The sequence below is a fragment of the Caretta caretta genome, chromosome 14 (assembly GCF_965140235.1).
Source record: "Caretta caretta isolate rCarCar2 chromosome 14, rCarCar1.hap1, whole genome shotgun sequence".
NCBI lineage: Eukaryota > Metazoa > Chordata > Testudines > Cheloniidae > Caretta > Caretta caretta.
Genome location: NC_134219.1, coordinates 2,536,637 through 2,554,107, shown reverse-complemented (window position 1 = coordinate 2,554,107; position 17,471 = coordinate 2,536,637). Strand labels below are relative to the sequence as shown.

The 17,471-nt window shown below is 41.7% G+C and overlaps 1 protein-coding gene across 3 annotated transcripts in view; it reads right to left on the bottom strand.

Annotated features, from left to right (window-relative positions):
- The window catches only part of RPTOR (regulatory associated protein of MTOR complex 1), a 314,905-nt gene that overhangs the window by 129,504 nt on the left and 167,930 nt on the right, over positions 1 to 17,471 (bottom strand). For all 3 annotated transcript variants that reach the window (XM_048818846.2, XM_048818851.2, XM_048818847.2), the window contains one exon: positions 15,856 to 15,915. In XM_048818846.2, the coding sequence (XP_048674803.1) occupies positions 15,856 to 15,915 (60 nt within the window). The remainder of the gene's footprint in view (positions 1 to 15,855; positions 15,916 to 17,471) is intronic.

The window sequence follows — 17,471 nt, the reverse complement described above, 5'->3', positions numbered from 1 at the left end:
GTTCCCAACCCTCCCATTAGTGCTCAAACCCTGGCTCAGAGCTAACATAGTCGGGCACTCTCCCAGCTAAGCTCCTCTCTATTAAGAAAGTATCAACAGCTATGATAACCAGACTTCAGAAATGTGCAGCCAGCCCAGTAAGATGTGTGAATGGCGAGATAACAGTCTAGCTTTACTTCATTAAAGTAAAATGTGCCACAATGTATCTGTTTGTCATGTAATAAAAAGGCAAATGGAGGAAACCCTTGGTGCTTTTCATCTTAAAGCGATACAGCTAAATGCTTTCCTCTTCCATATAAATCTCTGTACAGACAATATCATACTATTACAGCACAGTAATCACCGCAACCACCCCTGGAACGGATCAATTAGACATCACACACAGATACTCTTTATTCTTTATTAGTTCGTTTTGCATCTTGCTTGAAACATCGGCACTGATCTGGGAGATCCACCTCTCCATAGTGTGGCACAAAATTAGAATTTGCTGTATTAGTCGGAGAACTTGTGTTACTTGGATCTAAAACTGCAACCTACTTCTGCAATATTCTTCTTAACAAATTCTTCATCACAGTACTGACATTTAGCACGAGCAATATTCCATGCCACAGCAAAAAGTCAGTTGTTGTCTCAGCTTCCTTACTGAAGGCAGAAAGTAGCATCTGCTGACTGCTGAGGTGTAATTTTAATGTGGGTAGCTTGTTTTCCCTTCATTCTGATCCAGGATGGTACTTAGACAAAAAGTTATTGTGATTCGTTTTGTCGTGACGTTTCAAGTTCGCTTTGTAGCGAGAAAGCGCGATGCATTGCAGATTAGGCACAGGGGTTTGCCACGTTTGCTAGTGAATGCAAAATCTTCCTTCCATTCTGGCTGAAAATTTTGGTTTTCTTCTTCATACTTGCATTTCTTACTTTTTGAAGATGTCATTGTCATCCACAAAATTAACGTAAGGTTAACACTTAAATCTAAAACTATTCAAATGCGACTTGTGAACAGTAAACACAACTGTAGTGTGCAGCATGCAGGGAGATCGGAGCACATAAGGTCTGCACAGCACTACAGTGACGCGATTTCCTGTTATAACGAGCATGTGCAGCTGAAGCTGAAGCCCCCAGCACCAGCTTGCCTCCTCTTGCAGGGCTGAAGCCCCCAGCAGCAGAGCCCCTCCTCCTGCGGGGCTGAAGCCATGATCACTGGCTCACCCCGCTGCAGGGTGAAACCCTGAGCCTCCGTGCCTGCCCACCCCCGTGGGGCTGAAGCTGCAAGCGCCAACTCACCCTCAGCAGGACTGAAACCCTGCGCCTCTGCGCCCCCCACATGGGGCTGAAGCTGCGAGCACTGGCTCGCTCCGTTGGGGGGTGAAACCCCTCCTCCCCCCACAGGGTGACCCACCGAGCTCCGTGAGCTGCAGCTGAACTGTCGAAGAGCCACATGTGGCTCACAGTTTGGCCACACCTGCAATATTCAATGTTAATTTTCCTCTGAAATAACGATAATAGTTTAATTGGATTGCAGTGTTTGACTCATCTAAAATATTTAGCAAATTTTCACAATGCAGTTATCTAGGTATTTATTTATATGCGCTAATCAGAGAATTGTTTTACCTTAACCTTTTCTGTATGTCAAGAATATTCATAATTTTCATAATCTTATTCTTTATTTTTATATTTAGCAAAAAATCTTGATAGGCTAACCAAGAAGTGCACATGCTTAATCTAAGCAATTGTGTCACTGGTTACTGGAACCTTTGAAAACCCTCCTCTTATCCTCTCTCCCCGGTATGTCACACCTAAAACTTAGACCCTGATCCTACCAACACAAACATGTTTAACTTTAAGCACTGACTTCAGCGAGACTACTCATCTGCTTAAAATTCAGCATGTGAGTATTTGCAGGTTTAGGGCCTTAGATTGTAAACTCTTTGCAGCAGGGACAATATCCTTCTAGGTATTCTGTGAAAATCTAGGGTGCTATAAAATAACTCAAGATAATATCAATCCCATTGAGCCTAGCCTCAAAATAAAAAAAGACCACCCAAAACCAGAGAGGAGTCACAGGCCCAGAAAAAACACCCAACATAATAGACAACCAAAAGCAGAACAGAAGCTAGCTACAACCCACCCCATCCTGCTGCCATTCAAAGTGTCTTCAGATTACTCTTCAATATGTTTTTCTATAATAAAATGAATAATTCCTACATGGTTCACAATCTGTCATTTTAACAAACAAAAATCACTAAACTCTCTCTCACTCCTTGAGTTTAGGAACTACATTACTTTTCCAACTCTACATGATCAGACTCAATACCTCTCAGATTATACATATATCCTTTAGCATGAAGAAAATCATACTGGCAAAATTAGCATCCCAAATTGGGCAAACTATCCTCACAGATTCCCCTCATCCACCCCAATCACACTTCCGTAACGCACGTTCAGACTTTAAAAGTCTGGAGACAAAACTAAATGATGCAGCTGAATTTATCATTTGCCTGTTACCAGCCATCTTCAGATCATTCACACGAACATGTAGGAAGAGATCCACAATGTCTGGTGCAGGATTCAGGAGGAGTCTGTCTTCCCTTGTTGTAACTCAGTATTTCTCAAGCTGCTTGATATTAAAAACTTTAAAAAAAAATCTTAGTTTAGTTTGGAATGAGAGAAAAGATATACATCTCTAGAAATCATGTTTGTTAACTGCTGCTGCAGAGGGAACACAAAGGCACATAAGTTCTTTGGTGAAAGTTCCACATAAATATACACTTACATTCCACACAATTCTCGACAATAAAATAGTGAAGTTATATTACTATGGCTGGAATCCAAAAGCATTCCTTGTTCAGGCTTCTTGGTAGGGCAAATATCGATCCTAAGCTACTTGTCTGTCCCTTTAACTTAATTTTCAAAGCAAGTAGAAAGAACTCGTATCAGAGCAGAATTCAGAATATCAAATTTCAGTGCTGATGGGAGAGGCAGAGAGATTTCCAAGAACAACTTCACACCTAATTCTCTTTATTAAATGTGAGATGCACAGAGATGTGTATTTTGGCTGGTGCTCTTAGCTGTGAATGGCAGGCTGAAATAGGAAGTTGCTGCCTGCAGCCATTCCCTAGAAGCAACCTGAGACTTGAATAATCCAGGCTATTCTCTTGAGAAACAGTCTGGGGTTTTATATTTTCTCACTAAAAGGCTTGGCACTGAAAACAATTGCTCGTTAGTAGGGCATAGATTGTGTTGTGGACGTGTTTGCTTTTTAAAGACCTATTTATTTGATAAGAGTAGGTGATAGTCCTGAACATTTACAATGTTAGAAACCTTTGTAAGACTATAACCTCTGTCAGGTATTGTGAAAAAGAATGTCTGCCTGTGAAGGGCAGAGCACTCTACTGGCAAGTGCATGGGATGGGAATCAAAAATTATCTGTCTCTGTTCTGTTCTGACACCCTATGTTACCTTGGTAAATTGTCTCTCCATGTGCCTCAGCTTCCCCAGGCATAAAATGGGGATAAAACTTTTGCCTACCCTCTCCCAGTGTGAAAATTCATTAAGGTCTGCCAGTGCTTTGAAGATGCACATGCTATATAAATGTTTATGTATTATTATTGGGTGAGAAGGTGAACAGGAGGAAGGCAGGTATATAAGTGTTTAGGCAGTATTCTGAATAATGTCTACCTGCACACATACCAGGGCCTTTAGATTTTAAATTGCAGCTATCAAGCATACATTAGAAGGTATTTGACTGCACGGTTATTCTGCATGTTTCACAGAGACTCAATTAAATTTGGAAAAATTAGCAGGATAAATCTTTGCATTAGAAAAATCAGCAATCCTTCTGTTCCTAGATGAGACGTCCTGATCTCCTGTCCTGTGACAGCAGTAAAGATTAAACTGCTTGTGTTGCCTGGATGACAGGCTGAATGATCTGGGGAAAGGGCTTTTATTTGAATACGATCTGATAACAGTCAATCTCATCTTTGCTTGGGAATCAAATTTTAACTTCAGAGGGGGACTGGAGGAGCAATTCTCAACTCTCAGATGGTAAACAAAGATCAATTTGATAATAGGGATAATTAATCAGCCAAAAATTGAATAAGTCCATCACCAACCAACCTTAGAAACTCAATCAACCTACAGTGAAATTCAGCAGCACCAGCCTGTACCCATTACTTATGGGAGCTGATGCCTAATGCTACAGAAAAAAATATGGAATAAAAGGTTGGAGGAAAAGTAAAGCATTTCTTATTTCCTTTCTCACAATTTTACGATAAAATAAAAAACTGACTGCTTACATTAAATAGCCTCATTTCCATCCCCCTTCAGAAATGAGAGTCAGCTTTCATTTTGTTTATTTTTGCAGAGTTCCACTGAATATGCAGATTTTCTTTAGACTTGAGTATCTTAATTGTTTTTTCAGATAAAACAATTTGCAGAGATTCTCAGTCATTTTGCTTGCACACTGCAGGACAAGGTCTTTCAAGGCAGTCCTCTGACCACAATATTATAAATGCTTTTTATCTTTTTGGGTATGTGGATACTAAAAGAAACAAACATGGAATGGGCAGGTTTCAGAGTAGCAGCCGTGCCAGTCTGTATTCGCAAAAAGAAAAGGAGGACTTGTGGCACCTTAAAGACTAACCAATTTATCTGAGCATGAGCTTTCGTGAGCCACAGCTCACTTCATCGGATGCATCCCGTGGAAAGTGTAGAAGATCTTTTTATAAAAAGACAGCAGAGCTCCACAAAGAGTTTGTCCTGTGTGGGATTTTGTTGCCTTCCTGGTTTCACTTCTCCTGATGTCTTTCATATTATGTTTTGACAATCACTGGAGAGCCCTTGACATCAAGGACCAAACAGATGTCATTTCTAAATCTAGACCAAAAATAAAAAAACAAAAGGGTGGGGGGGACAGGAGGCCACGCTGCCTCAGCTCTTGGCTGGGATTTAACATCTCTACAGTATCCATTAGTTCTTCCATCAACTATTCCTAACAGCCACCTTTACAAAGCCCTAAATCACTGCAGTATATTGTGAACAGTGCAGACTATGAAATGTCAAGGTCACTGAACTTGTGCCAGATGCCACTGTCAATGTCCTCAGAAATTTAGCAAAATCCTGTGAATCACTTTAATTACAATGGAAACATTTACTTCAAAGGAAGCCAGGTTTCCTCCCTCAGTTGGTAAAAGCTTCACTGCATTAACTTTACTATTGGACATCTAATGTGTATAAAATTGAGATGCACATTAAAATGTATGGCTTACATGTTAGAACAAGATGTTATAGTTAATATTCTCTGATGTGTTCAAAAACAGTGAAAGGGAAAGTTCAAAGTTGGGATGGTTATCCAAACCTACGAACTTGCTCCCGCTAGGTCCTCAGTCCAATTCTTACCATTTTCTCCTGCCACTAGTATAACCACTGAGCCCTCTCCTGCCAGTCTTTTAAAATCTGGGGAATGTGGTGAGGCAGCAGGTATGGTAGCTATCTCCACTGGGCTCCGATCACCAATCCTATTTACTAGCTGCCTGGGGCTTCCTTGTTACTTGTGTCTCAAAGAGCATATGTGAGGGGAAGCCCAAAGGCTACACAAGTGCCAGAATCTTGCAGTGTAAATCATTCAGCTAGACAGATACATCAGTAATTCAATGGTTAGCTCAATCAAAGGGAGCATCTCTCTCATTATCATACAATCATGCAGCTGATACAGAAAGGACACAATTCTAACGGATAAGGCTAACTCCTGAAACCTCACTCACCTCCTTGAGACAATCAACAAAAGAGTTAAAGTTCTGACAGCATTTATCCTGGAACATTCTAAAACTTTGTCTCTTTGTTTTCAGTCCTGCCATCTATCTTTATTAAGCAATGGAACACTGTTGCCATGAAAACCATCTTGTTGAGTATGATCTTTACTTTGCATACACAATAAGCTTTTGCAGTATACCAGCGCCTGACTCTTTATCTAACAATGGTGATAAAACTAAGTGCTCCATTTCAATAAGAAATGATTCATTGCCAAAGAAAAAAGCCTTCTGGATCATCATTCTTAAAGACAATCTAAAAGTCTTTCCCACCCCTCAACTCAAGTACTAATGAGCCACGTTTGTCAGCTAAGTATGATGACAAATTGTCACTACTATCCTTTGGTTGCCGACATGTTTAAATCTAATATATTTAAAGCCAAATTTTGGGGTCTTCCATTACACTGACTAGAAGGAACTCTGGGACTGTGAACTGCCCAACTTTGGTCCAAAGTTTGTAGTCTTCAAAGGTGAACTATGAAGGTGAAATATAAGAATTATATTTCCTCCTAGGTCAATAATTACTTTCCCCACTGTTGCTCTCTCTCCCTTTCCTACACACCTTGGACTGTTTTTATTCGGTGTGTTCATGACTATTTTAGATTGCAAGGTCTTTGGGTAAAGGACCTCATTGCCTTATAGACCAAGCCACAGTACTGGTGCCATCAATAATATTTCTTTCCCACACACTGAGATATGCACCTTGCTGGCTATTCCCATGCTGCAAAATAAAACAAAACAACCCCAAACCAATTCTAGCACTGTTTCTTTGACAGAAAATTTTAGAACAGATTACAAAGTCATGCTGTGCATACTATTTAAAAGAATTATGTTTAGTGTAAGCAACAATTTTGTTTATTTAAAAATGGATGAAGCCAGTGCCATTCTTATCAAAACATGGACAGGTCTGATCCTCCTGACGCTTTCAGATGGAATGAAAGAATGTCACTGCTAATGGCTACTGGGAAAAGGTGGCAACTGCTGGATGGAGTTTGCTTTAAATAGATGAGCAAGAACTTGCTGGACATGCCAACCCTCAAGAAAGAAAAGTGATAAAAGCAATTATCTGACTTCAAAAGCAATGGAAGGGAGCTGAGAACAGAGCTTTGTATAGTGAGAACAACAGTTTGATTCTGACAACTGTAAAAGGCCCTTCATGGAATTCTAAGGGGAAAAGTGCGAGTCACATAAAGCCTCGTTCTCCCTTACTGATATGTGGCTAATACATACTGGTATCCAAGGAAGCACGCAGCCAGCACCAGGGGAAATGAATTTATACAAAACCAAAGGCTGTTAAAGGGAAGGATGATCACATTCTGAATGCCAAAGTACATGATCAGCTGAACATACGATAAGAGGAAATTAGTGCTCCAAATGTTTGAAACTGAGCTTGTTACAGTTCCAGGACTTTGCTATCAAAATGCCATGCAGAAAAGGTGTCTTCATTCCCTTCTCCTACCAGGTTTCTTGGTGTTCTGCTTCTGTTGAATTTTCCCTAATGGGATGGGGGGCGAGGGGGAGGAGAAGAGAAAGAAAGAGAGGGGAAGGGATGAGAGGCTATTTTGAATGTGTTGGGTTTTGTCTTATGTTGAGTGTGTGAATCTCATGCTGATTGACTTCCTGCACTACACCTGCCTTTGTGTAGATTTTCCCCGTGCACATCATGTGACCTGGTCACTGTCATCTCAGTCCAGTCCTGGGTCTCTCTTGAGTAGACACTGCTAATCCACAACAAATGGCGTGTTGGTTTGGGATGTCTAAAAATTACTAAGTGTCCCGGACCTACTCATAATTTGAACTGGTATCTCCAGAGATGAAAAACTAAACTACTGTTAACTAACTAATCATACTACTTTGCCTCCGTTCCGATCTACTGTTCTAAAGGCAACTCGGACTAATTAAGATTCTCTGGGCATTTGTTATTTTGTTACTTTACAGCCTGATTTCCACATTTTCCCCAATTACTCACATTCTTTCTGCTGTGCAGTCTCTTGGGGTTTTGTTTTTCCCACTTCATCTCTAAATTAGTTCCTTGTGAATCATTACTCATCTTATCAGTGACTGACAGACACTAATGAATTACTGATTTCCAGCCTGTGACACCCCATAATAGTTATAATGGAAACAAAGGTTATTTTAGTACCAAACTTGTTGTTTCTAGTAATTTTTGTAAAGTGAATTTTGTACTGCTGAAAGATGCTTGATTGACAGACCTGGAGACTTGAGATCTGTGTTTTCAAACAGCTACAGAACAGGCAGTTGCAAGGCAAGCTATCCTGCTCCCACCTATGTGACTCAACCTTATCTGCAGGGACTACATGGAGGATTTAGAAGACTGTCCATGCCCCACAGAGAATATGGTATGTTTGCTAAGATGTGTAACACAACACTGGGGGCAAGGGAATATGATTCATGTCAATTGTGGTGGGTTTCTTTTACCATGGATATTTGGTCATTACAAATTATTGTAACCATTAACTCATTTCAGACAAAAAAACTGAACAGTGATCAGATGAGAGGGACTTCTGCTCACTAATTATCTGTACCAGACACTAACAAATGGCCCCACTGGAAAAAAGCACTCTACGCCATTCTCAGTCCCCTGAGCTTCCCAGGTTTCCTCACATTCTCTATGTTTCTTTTAAAAACTGTATTACTGAGCTCCAGCTTTAGTTCCAAAATATGGATTATTTTGGCTCCCTCTCAAAGGATTGGTAATACAAATGCACTGTAGAGGCAGCAACATGCTTATTCATCAGGCTGCTGGGTTAGTCTAGATAATTAGAAATCTGGGCTCTTCAAAGAAGGTGCAGAGTAATTTACTCTCAAACTCGTCATCTTAATTAGAAATAAACTCCTTTCCCAGGTTTAAAGACAGATAAATTATAAATTACATTATACACTACTGTCTAGCTAGACTGGTCTTGGGACTATAATAAAAACATGTGTTCTCTATAATTGATATCTTTATCAGATTAGGATGAAAAGGTTTTAATGTTTGCTATCCTCAGAAACCTTCAATCAGAACATTTTTCAGGAAGGCAGCTCTTCTAAAAAGCATGTTATGGAGATATCAAGAAGGAGCAAGAACTCAGAAAAAACTCTTGTAACAAGTGCCCCCTAAAACACTGTGAGGAATTTGAGTGCAACACTGAGAAACGCTTGATTTCTGGTCTCAGCAACAGCAAAGGAAATATACTACGCAGGGTGTGGTGGCCAAAGCAAAGGACTAAAAGGCCAAGCAACTGTTTTGCTTTTGACCTAGGGGAGTCATCGGTCATCTGTTTCAGGCAAACTGATTCCTACACCTGGGTAAAAATAGCAAGCTAGCTCACTGGAAAGCAGAGGTTCACCTGCACTGAGCCATAGTTGCCAACGGCTACATAAAATCCGAATTGGCTAAGAGGTCTAAGAGCAAAACCAACAAGCCTTAGGAAGGACAACTGACTTTACAGGGTGGAGTTCTGATTCCCACACCCCCACCCCCGGCCCCATTTTTTCCTTCCACAATATCTCACAAATCTGACCCTTTCCCCTACTTATCCCCAAAACACTTGTCCATACCCGTGTCACCTCCTGCCTTAACCTCTGCAACAACCTTCTCTGTCTCGGACCTCCCTGAAACCAATATGGCTCCTCTCTAGTACATGAAGAATTGCTGGTGCAGTCATTATTTTTCTCATTCGACCGAACCATGAACCTCCCTCCACTTGTTCCCACTCGTCAGTAGTATTGAGTTATAACTTCTCATCCTCACCTCCAGGACTCTGGAGGATTCTACCTCCGTACACATCTCAGATCTTTTGCATACCTGCTCTGCTTGATGTCCCATTAATTTCCCTCTCCCATCTCTGAGCTTTTTTCAACAGCAACCTTTACATATGCAATGACTTCCCAATTACAGTTCACCAAGCCACTATCCTCACCTCATTCAGAGCCCTCCTAAAAAGTACATTAATGACACCCAGAAGGAATTAATAAATCCAGTAATAAATTAGAAATGGAAAATCCCTTAGCTTGCTCCTCTAGGTTCTACCATTGTGTTCCTTCTTCCAGATCAGGGGTTCTCAAACTTCATTGCACCGTGACCCCCTTCTGACAAAAAAAATTATTACACGACCCCAGGAAGGAGGACTGAAGCTTGAGCCTGCCCGAGCCTTGCTGTCCCAATGCGCGGGTGGGGGTGGGGAGCTTGCTGAAACAAATGAATTATTCTAGCTTTAAGTATTTAGGTTTTAGAATTATTACAAATCTAGTAAAATCAGTAACGTATGTTAACTCTCTCCTAATGTTATGCTTTTATAACATGTGGATTCATAACATCTGTTTGGCAACAATTTTTTTATAACGTTGCTCTAGATAATACAGAAAGATTTTAGTAACTGATTATGTCACCAATTTACAGTGCTTAGGATTTTGTTCAGACTAAAGAACAAAGCCAACAAAGTAAACTGCTCCCCCCGTTCCCACAACATCTGCCTGTTTTAATATACTTTGACTTTTCTTATTTCATTGCTTAAAATGCTGCTCTTGCAAATCCATGGAGCAGATTCAGGGGAAGAAGTAGAAGATACAAGTGGCTCAGGGGGTTTAAAATGACACTGGTAGAGAATACAACATTGATGTAGTCATGTTTCCCAGACCCGAAGAAGAGCTCTGCGTAAGCTCGACTCTCTCACCAACAGAAGTTGGTTCAATAAAATATATTATCTCACCCACTGGTAGAAATCTCAGTTTTGTCATTTTCAATTTGGAGTTATACAAGGACTCTTAGCCCCATTTGCCTTGAAAACACAAAAAGATGACCGCAATAAGGACATGTGTATGTCACCCAGCCACATTACACAATAAATCCAGAAACCCATCTTGGCAGCCAGCTCAACAGCTTTGTCGATACGTAGCAGTTTAATGATTAATCCCTTTCCCCTGCCCCTTAATTTATGATTTTACATCTTTGAGACTATGCTGAACCCTTCTGCAACTGGCTATTTATAAGCAGTATAACACATAGCTGCCCAGTTACACAGCATAGATTTCCTGCATTTTCAGTTCAGCTAGTGCCTTCGCACATTGTATTCCCACCTAGCAGTGAAACAGAACGGATTTTCAAAGGAGATGACTTTTCTCCTCCATTTCACCTTGAGGTACTCACATATTTGCAGTGGATTATCATTAATGACCTGTGAAGGAATGCTAGTTACACCTGCCAGTCAGGTGATGAGAGTGCCTGACCATTCTTAGCTCATTAATGCTGGGTATTGTGGAACTAAAACTGCTCCACTTGAATTCAAGTTCTTTTGAAAATACCACTGCAAGGCTGGGAGCATCTTGTACCAGTAATCTGGGTTTAAAGGAAGTGCACAGCTCCAAAGGCAAAACACCTGGCTATTACTGACTACCATGTTTGGTGCTAGAATTTCTAGCGATATTACAAGCCAATCTCAAGTACCTTGTACTCCAGCTGCAGGTTTAGGTGACTCAGTTAAAGGGGACCAGCCATGTCTGACATGGATACCCATTGTTCTAAGGCAAAACATTAGAAGAGGAAAACAGATGAGGACACTGGTGTTCAACTCATTTTAGTAACCTCTCAGGAGGCAGAAACCTAGTGGGGCAGTGATTAGTCTTCTGTGCCTACTCCTGGAAGGGGAGGACAGAGTCTCTCTCACCATAAGAAGAAATGCCACTTCTTCCCCTCTGAGCATGTCTAATTCTTTGGGGCTAGGAAAATGAGAGCTTCAACTCTGTCCTCTTTAGGCTCTTCCCTTCACGGTGCCCCTGAAACTGTATGCCCCTCCCAATAGTATTCTCATCCCCGTAGTAAGGGAAGCAGGTTGGTCTCCTGGCACACACAGGCCTTGAGAGCTTATTTCCCTAGTCTAACTTCTTAAGCCAGTTGGAAAAACAGATATCCTTCCACACGGAATATTCTTAATGATAATGAACTTAATTGTTACTTCATATGTTAGTGCTTAATAATACATTTATGTGGTACCCCAGGAGATCTCCACTTGTATTGACGATTCCTTCAGGGTTTAAAGACAGAACCTCTTAGTTTTGCTTTCCAGACAGCTCAAAATCAGAACTGTTCAGGACAACATCCCTCTGTCCGCACAAGGGTAAGTAGGCTTAGCAGCGTTTCCCCCCCACCCCCCAATTTTGATGATTTTTATCAATCCTTATTTTTAAGATTGTTCCACCAGGAACACAGCCTCCTCCCACACCTTGTATTGCAGCGATCAGGTGTCACCAACCCTGAGGCAGCGCAGGGAGCCCTCTGCAGCTCCGCAGTCACAGACGTACTCACTCACTCCCATGACAGCAGGGCTGCCGAGGCTTCCCTGCACAGCTGCAGGGCTGGTGACCGCCGAACCCTGCAGGCACACCCATGGTTACTGGTTGATATAATTTTTCATCAACTGCATTGTGCAAGCTGAAATTGATGTTTACCGACAGTTACTGATAAAAATCGAACCCCGCCAAGCCTAAAAGTAAACAGAGGAACCCTCAGGCCACCAGATGATCACCCTCAGCTTCTGAAAGAGCATTAGCGGGCACGGTGCGCGTTGAGATGAGAGAGACAGAACAACCCCTGTGCAGGTTTCTTTTCTGCTCCTCACCTCCTTGCAAACACTCTCGCCCAAGGACAAGTGGCATGCACTGCCATAGGGCACAGTACCTAATGGGGAAGTGCAGCTGTTGCTTCACTGACACATTACTGAAAACAATTTTAAGAGCTTCTTTTGGTAGCTTTGCTGAGTTGGGCTGGGGAGGTTCCATTTTCCCTTCAATAATCAGAAAGCAAGATAGAATAAGAAACAGAAATGAATGAGTCGCTTCTGATTACTCACAGATTACAAGGGATGCTGGTCCATCTTCCCTGCACCTTGCACAGTGCATTAGTTAAAAACCCGTACTATTCAAAAATACTATAAGTTGACATGAAGATTTTATAGCAATTGATGGGATGAATCAGCATAAACATTGCTGCCATGCGCAGTGTGTGACTTAGAAAAACCTCAGTTAAAAATCCACAAAGCATATTGCAAACAGGAAAAAGAAAAATCAAATGTGTTCACTGCTGGTGTAATGAAAACAAAACCTAAAAGCTCAACATGGTTCATGAGTTATGGGAGGGAAAATGTAATATAGTTCTGGAGATGGATGAAAGCTGAATTAATTCTCCTAGTTCTTTTATTTACTTTAGCAAACAGATTTCTGACCCCGTTTTACATCAGCTTCTTTTTCACAGACAATGAGCTGAAGAGATTTCTCTTTGTTTTCCTACATAATCTGTCACTACCCAAGGGCCTTGCTCTGCCAGTTTTAGTCAATGGTTTGGGCTGGATCCTCACTCAGAAACAAGCGGATAAGTGCTTTCACAGTTCCATGGTTAAATGCACTCTACCCCCTCCCTCTGTCATCTGCTCATGGACCCCCATTAGGTTTCCGGTCTCCAACCATCACCTCTCTATGGGTGGCGACCTGCAACACTCTCCTTAACAAGAAATTTAAGGTTGCAGGTCCTTGGCAATTCACTGTGCTTATCCCAGCAGCTCTGACGTTTGTCCAGCCCCAGCCATTCTGCTTTCTTCTAGGGTCTGAATGTGTTTACCAGTGACCAGCCAGCCTTCACATTTATTTAGGACAAAAACATTACTGAGAAAGCACATAATAAAACAACAAACAATCTACAGGCATGCCAAGCTTACCAGGTGTTACCCATCTTCCATGTGGAGACCCTGGTGGGTTCCAGTCCTTCAAACCCTTCCAGCAGGGCTTTGCCTAGTTACAGTTTCATGTCAGTTGAGGATCACATGAGGGACCCTCAGTGATTTCAGCCTCCTCCTTTATACCACAAGCCTGTTCTTTGTCTACTGGATCTCTTGAACATGGTCTGAACCCATTTATGCATTACTGCCTTTAAGTTAAGGTTAATAGAATCATAATTTGGCTTGTAGATGCTGGACCCATTTTCACATAGATCAAATTTTTGATGTCAGCATGGCTTCCATAATGGTTAAACACTTAAAAGCTGCTCAAGAGCCTGATATCGACCTATCTCCTAAAGGATATGACACGGAAGGTTTTCTGGCATTCAACTACACATTGAAATTTATTTGGGGTTAAAATGTGCAGGTTATTCAACATGGATCTACTTTACCAATGCAATAAGCCAAAAGAGAAGACAGAGCGCTTTGAACTGGGAATTTTAGCTGATGGAATCCTACACTCATCACCATTGTTGCAAAATACCATTTCCTACTGGCAGTCTGGGACCAATGAATGATAGTTGCAAATCACTGTACTCTACAGAAACCTATTTAAAAAAGCAAGAAATAATACATTAAAACACTACTACTAGCTACGCACCGATTAAATACCCCAACCCAACCCCTCCGAACACCACAGAGAATGCCTTGAATGAATGAATGACTCAAATCCTGAAGAATTGAAAGAGGATAACTGGCTTTAAACATTCACGTGTCAGAAGTCCGAGCCCATGGCCTATTCTAATTAATCTTGACAATGAGCGTTTCTCAAGGCAAACATCTCAGAAATTGAATTCTCTTTTATTTTAATTGTTCCAAGCTAATTTAACTTGGGTACACAACAATGTTCTAAGAATAGGAAGCTTGAAAATACTAACCATGTGGCACAGATCTCAGAGACCATCCACACAAATATGTACTACCTCACCTGATGGCAAAAAATACCTTCCTATAAAAACTCTTTGAAAACAAAGAATGCAGTAGATGAATTATGATTTAGTTTTTCAATAGCTTGGGTGGCTTGCATAACCTGGGCTATGCTTTGGAGAAGAGTTTACTTAGTCCATCATTTTGCCCTGGGCTGTCCATTAGCCAGTAGTCTGGTCAAGTATTGCTTGGATGAAAGGATTATTATGGGTATCCATGACATTAAGGATCGAAATATAATACATTATTAGACAGAAAGAACACTAGAGTGTGCTGAGGAAGTGACAAAACACGTCTTTTTTTTCTGATTTTACACACACACACACACACAGAGGCTCAGGGTATTGAATGGATTTTATGGGTCATAAAAGAGAAAACGATAGCTATGTTGAGAGACATTCATACCTCAGACAAGTATTGTGAAAGCTTCCCCGGCAGAGTTCCAGCACTATGCACCCAAAACAGCTCCGCCAGTGCATCCCAATCCTGGCCTGTAGTACTCCATGCTATTCCAGTGCCAGTCTCCCCTGGACTAGCTCTGCCAATGTATCTAAACACCAGACCTGCAGGAGCCATTTCAGTTGTATGCTCCCATATAGCTCTACCAATGTACCTCATTGCCTGAATTTAGACATTCTCTACTACAGCAGCCTTTGCCTGCCTTAAGCAGAGGCTTTTGCCACATGGTTTTACGTTAGCTAGGGTATAGGCTGAGAGTATTAAACTAATTTCACATGTGTCCTTAACGCGTGCGAAGTTGTAACTCCAAAAATTTAAGGCTATGAGCATTATCTAACATCTCCATTGACCCCCGTTGACAAACTCTCTCAATGTGTGCCCAAAACAACTAGCTAGGTGGCTTGACAATACTGACTGCCAAAAAGGTGACCGAAGTTTGGATTCTGGGCTGACAGTTGTCAGGCAAGTGTATGTTCAACATATCAGGAATGAGACCTAGGTGACCTGTAAGTTAAAAGGTCTGAGCAAAGCTCTAGAGCAAGTGTAAGACTCCATCTAAACAGTGTTCCCTGCATGATTTCTTGTTTCCATAGTCACTGCTTGTTCTGCCAGCCTGTGGTAAGACAATATAATGAGACACACCATAGACATGAGAACGAATGCAAAACAAAGGACTAACGGGTAAGATAGTCAAAGAAAAATGAGCAGAGGGAAACTTGGTACCCCTAAGTGAATCTTGGGCAACAGAAGCACCCCAAAGAGGTGCATGCCCACAAGCAGAATGAAAGGATCTTGAGGACAATGTGACTAAAAAGCAATTTCCCCTCTTCATCAAACCAAATATAATAATGGAAGCCAGGAAAGCAGTAGTTTTAATGTCATAAAATCTTGCTTACTTCTCTATTAAATCCAGCGTGACTCCTGGCACCAATCTGACACTCTTCTGCATGCAAAACCTGTGGAGAACAGAAGAACAATAATTCACACTAATTAAATATTTAATGACAGGATGCTTGGAAGTTCTGTGGAAAGAATGAGAAGGACAGTTATTACAGTGTTTTTGCTTTTAAAATATAATTCGGTTTGGAAAACTTTGCGGCGGCATAATGAGAATCAAACAAGGCTCTCAACATTTGTCGCCCTCATGGTCGTGCAGTGATTTCCATCGTCACGGTGACAAGCTTGTGGTATTGCAACTGCCACAGTGACAAGTTTCCCAACACACGGAGAGAAAAAAAAAGGTACACAGTCATCCAGCAGAGTCCCTTGAGAGGGGGAGCAAGACATGAAATAAAGCAGAGCTCGTGTATGGTAGTGAAATAATGATCTGCATTGGCCGGGTTTCCTTGAAGAGACCTGGCACTGCAGTGGGGAGGGAAGACAGAGCACAACAGCAACATGTCAAGAACACACACCTGCGTTATATAATTTAAAATATAAAACATTGATTCCATTTCTCCAGCAATTAAAGGCACAATTTCAGAACTGCCCGCACTGAAAAATACAGAGTCCAGTTAACTCTGTGGTTTGCCGTATCTAGAGAGACTCCCAGACTAGCTAATCTGAAGTGGAAAAGAAGATACATGCCCAATTCTCATGCACCAGCTCCCTCTCTCCAGACTTCTTGGGGGAGTTGCTCCACTACATCCCCAGGCCTCTCGTGCAGAGTGCCACAAACCATTTCCAGCAGACACATGTTCAGATTTTAAAACAAAGTTTCTAGCCTTTGTGATTGGAGAGAAAATCTATTGAATGGGACCTTGAATCTGAAGACAGGCTGAAACCAGAGGGGATCAACTGCCTAAGGCTTAGATCCTCATTCCAGCAACTGTCTGAGCAGCATGGCTGTGTGCTGGGAGATTCCTTTGGGGCCAGGGAAGAGAATCCTCCACCTCCGTTTCCAAGCCAATCCATGGCTGTGCCACTTCCATCCCCAATAAGTGGGGGAAGTATCTGCCCAATTCCCCATGGTACAGCAGTGAGCAAGAACCCCAGACATCTGTGCTCCTTGATGCACAGGGCATACACATCTACCTGGTGGAGTTCTGAGGACCCTCCAGCTTTCCCTGTTTTACACCCTATTTTCCAGAATATGCATTGCAGCCACCCTCTTTCTAGCCAATCATAGGGCAAGGCTCAGAAAAGCTCAATGGTGTCACAGTCAGCTAGTGGTTCTTTCTGATATTCTGTGCCTTCCATCCTAAAGGACCTTAAATTGAAAGACAATTTCTACATGGGGACCCCCTACAACCATTGCTGAAACATTAATCCCTATGGGGTGAAATTGCATGGCAATACTGCCCAACAGTGAAGAAAACCACCATCTCCAAAATGCAGGGGGAATTTAAGGAGGCAGAACGTAGCCAGAGCTGGAATTTGACTGAGACGCCTGGTTTAATGCCCCCATTCATATAAAGAGTGCCATGGGATTTTAGAGTAACAGCCGTGTTAGTCTGTATTCGCAAAAAAAAAAGTACTTGTGGCACCTTAGAGACTAACCAATTTATCTGAG